At 36.8% G+C, this 4194-nt stretch overlaps 1 protein-coding gene across 1 annotated transcript; it reads right to left on the reverse strand.

Annotated features, from left to right (window-relative positions):
- Positions 1-521: 521 nt before the first annotated feature.
- Positions 522-3371, reverse strand: LOC105965801 (uncharacterized). Its single transcript, XM_012990356.2, has 2 exons — positions 2816-3371; positions 522-1350 (listed from the first exon to the last, which is right to left on the reverse strand). Exons 1-2 carry the CDS (start codon positions 3253-3255, stop codon positions 702-704), a joined length of 1089 nt encoding a protein of 362 aa, XP_012845810.2. The 5' UTR covers positions 3256-3371; the 3' UTR covers positions 522-701.
- Between the last annotated feature and the right edge of the window lie 823 nt (positions 3372-4194).

Below are 4194 nucleotides of genomic sequence, written 5' to 3' on the forward strand. Positions count from 1 at the left end.
TTTTAAGGGCCGTCCAATCTTCTGATCAATCCAGGACCGTCAGATTAAGAGGACAAAATTGGAGAGCTGGTCATTGATCCTAGCTCAATCCAACGGTCCTTATAGAGCGTCATTTCAAATGATGCTTTATTGCATTTATGAAATCCATCTAAAAAACACCCCAATTTTCAAAAAAAAAAAAAAAAAAAATTCTGAAATATTCTAAAAAAAAAGTGGCCCAGTTATACAGTATTGATTTACATTGATGTTCTTGGTTACTAGCTTACCAGGGATTTGTACTTGTAATTACTTCTAATTTCCTTTTTCTTTTTATTTTTTATAAATATTTTCGGCAGAAATAATGATAATATTTACTTGTTCCTATTCGTAAACACAGGATCGATACTCGTGACGACAAATTTTAACAAGTTGTTTAGGCTACTTGCAGTAATTGACACAAGTAATTTAAGACGTTTGGTTCCATGAGGCTTAACAATGGTGGTGAGTAACAAAATATGATTCTATACGTGATAAAAAAAAGAGAAGCTAAATTTGAATACTATACAGTAAGATAAAAGTGCTCCAGAAAATTAGCAGATACTCAATACAATACAAATCTCAATATTACAATAATGCCCCTACCAAATCTTCTTCCCCAAACACAGCACATACAAATATTTTGCTCTATCGAAAAAACCGAAAAAAATAAATAAATAATTCAATCATCTAGCATTCAAATCCAACTCACCTCCTTCAGACCAACCACTCTGCATAGTGGCATCTCCGTTATCCGTTTCGTCGTCATTCAAGAAATCCTCAGACGGCTCTTTTTCATCCCTCTGCCATCCATTTATAATATCATCCTGCTGAAAATCATGCTCATGCTCATGCTCCACCGCCATATCGTGCCCACCAATCCTACCGCCGCCTCGAGTGCCGCCAAGTGCACTTGCTCTTATCGGGGCCCGCGCCATCATCTCTGCATGGGCTTGACTTTCCGCACGTGCTTGCTGCTCTTGAACCATGGCAGCCATTCTTAAGTTGGCTTCGTGTGTTTCTCGACTGGCCTTTTGCCTTGAATCCATTTCGGCCCTTAATTCGAGGAGTGATCTCTTTTCTTCTTGCAAGAGTAGTTGCTCCATCATTAGCTTCTCCTCTGTTCGGAACTCTCCGAGGCCTCGTTTACGGGAGATTATGTTGAATGCGAGTACTTGTTTCTCGAATGTGGCGGTGAATTCGGCGACCTTGGCGGCGATGTTGTGGTCCCACTGTTGGGAGCGGGAGAGGATCTGCTGGCCTGTGGTGGCTGAATCGAGGATCTTGTCATCTTCCTCTGCTTCGTAGTCCGCCACTACATGGTACGGTAAGAGCCTATGCAACAACAAAGGAAGTGCTACTTCGTGTTAAGATTCTACTGGTCAAAGTCGAATAAAATACAACTACGAAAAATCTGTACAAATGTTACAGAAAAATCAAGAAATGCTCGGGTAAGTAAATTGAGTATTTTCTGTGGCTTAAAAAAATGCTGCACACAATAAAGAGACGGAAACGCAAGATTACAAGGACACAAATCAGTGGATCACTAGCATGCAAAAAGATAACCAATAGAGTATTCGGATTAATGGATACACAGGCACTGCACATTCCTATGACAAATCGAAACCAAATCCTTCTCTTAAAGTATCTTGCCTTCAACATCACTCACAAGCAAAAGTCTCATAAAATACTCTGTTATCTGCTACCTCAGCAGTCTACATACCGTAAAAGAAGGTAAGAACAAAGAACTATAACACATAAACCAAAAGACTGTATGCCTCAAACAATGAGATAATATAGACAAAAAAATGATTCTTTTTTCCAAGGGGAGAGATAACTTGCAATTTGTGCCCCGTAAATTAAAAAGTTAACCTATTCTCTAATAATGAGACGAGTTTAAGATTTTTCATAGGATTGAGTCCAGAGTAGAAACAAACATTATCTACCAGAGCAGGTTCACAAAAACATGGAGAATCAAACATGCGTGCTGAATTAATGTTTATGAACGACATGCCATCAAAAAATAAAATGATAATATTAAGCTGTGATTATAATAAACAGCTACAATTTAACAGATGAAACCATGAACCTGAATATAACGATCAAGTCACATACAGTACAAGAGATGGGGAAAAATAAGAAAGCTAAATAAATACCATACGGTGTTGGCTATTTCTCAAGACATATAAATATTATCAACGTTATGCCAGCACAGATCGAACAGTCGAAGTAATTCCACACACTACTCGTATCCTTCGGCCTCATTTGGTTGGGGAGATTAGCTATTATTAACTAAATAATTGACATTGTTTGATCTTTGGTATCCTCAATAATTTTGCCCGGTCGACCCACAAATATTATATTTTCATGGCTTATCTTGCTTTATATTGCCTCTTAGGGAGCTTTTTTGTTTGACGTTCTGGGGTCCAATAAAATAATTGGGTTTTCATTAGATTATTTAATCTTATCTTGGCAACCAAACGAAGCCTTAAAAGATAAAAGCTAAAAGCTAAAAGCGCAATAGCAGGTTGTTAATAAACTTTCAATCTCTACGTAGAGATCCACCGAGAGTATTACACATATATATGCTGATTATTCAAACTAATACACGGTGAAAAAACAGTTTAGACTTCTTGCCGGTTATTCTGCCGGATAAAGGACGCAACAATCGATCATATTTCTTCAATGTTGGTAATATGGGTAAGAATCGGGTAATTTATATTTCAATTTTCCATCATCCAAGAAAAAAAAACCCAAATGAATAAAATTAAAATTAAAATAGAAGGGGAAGAAAGGTAACCTCTCACAAGCATCTTCAAGGGAAGAGAAAGGGTGCTTGAAATCGGGATGGCAAACACGCCAAGCATCTTGGTAAGCAAGCTGGAGAGATGCCTTGTGCTGCTGCTGCTGTTGTTGTTGCTGCTGATTATTGTTGTTATTAATTGGGGGAATTGAAGAATTGGGATTCTGATTAGGGTTAGGGTTAGGGTTAGGGTTAGGGTTATTGGGGATGGAATTAGGGTTAGGGTGAAGCTGATTGGGATTGATTTGTTGGGCGGCGGAATTAGGGTTCGGAGGGCGGTGGTGAAGCATAGGGTGGTGGTGCTGCTGCTGCGGGCGGAGATGGGCGTCGATGTTGGACGGGAAACGTGAAATGGCGTCCTTTTGCCTTTGGATCTGTTGCAGCAACATCAATTGCTGCTGCTGCTGCGCCATGGCTGCCTTGTTGTTGTCTTCCATTGAAGAAGACGATGATTTGTGTTCTGTTTCGTTTTCACACCTAAATAACGCTTTTTGCTTCGTTTGTCTTCACTGCTACTCAATTTATTATCCATTTAATTAATAGATAACATAATAATCCCTCTAATTGTTTCTATTTCATTTAAACGTATGCGTTGTCAACAAATTTAATAAAATAAATAAAATAAAATAAAAGATAGACTTAAAAATGAAATTCAATTAAGTTCATTTTTTGTCCCTTACAAATAAGTCCATTAGGGCTACTTATTCATAAAGAGGAGTTTAGGAGAAAAAAACTATTTTATGAAAAAGTGAAGACATTGTTCATAGTGGCTAAAAGACTACAGTAATGCCTTTTCACATTTTAATATGCTCAATTTTATCATTTGATTCAATTTAACTTAATTTGATCCCAAATTTCACAAACTATTCAATTTTGACTCAAAATCCATTTTTGAGTATAATTTCGCTCGTCGCCGCCCTTACCACCGGTATACAACGTTGACTTCTTTTTTTTTTTTTCTACTTTTTCCGCTGGTTTCCGGCATTGACGGCGGTCAACGCCGATCTTCGACATTGATTTTTTTTCGGGTTTTTTTTATTCTTCTTTCTCCCATCGCTGATCGGCGGTCAACGCCGGTCTCCGACGGCGTTAACCTTATTTTTTTTATTTTTTATTTTTTATTTTTTTGAAAACTTTTTTTGCTTAAACATTTTTGGCCCATTTAAACAATAATATTGTTGTGGTTGACAATCATATTAACTATATATACACATTAATATTAAACTATATTACAGTTTAACACAGTGATATTGTTATATTACTCTCTAACGCAATAATATTAAACACAAAAAAAATCCTATCATTGTGTAATAGAATAATATAAATATGTTGACCGGTCAATAAAGGCAAACATAATAAAATGCCAAAAGAATTAA

The sequence above is a fragment of the Erythranthe guttata genome, chromosome 12 (assembly GCF_056151865.1).
Source record: "Erythranthe guttata isolate IM_541 chromosome 12, IM_541, whole genome shotgun sequence".
NCBI classification, from domain to species: Eukaryota; Viridiplantae; Streptophyta; class Magnoliopsida; order Lamiales; family Phrymaceae; genus Erythranthe; species Erythranthe guttata.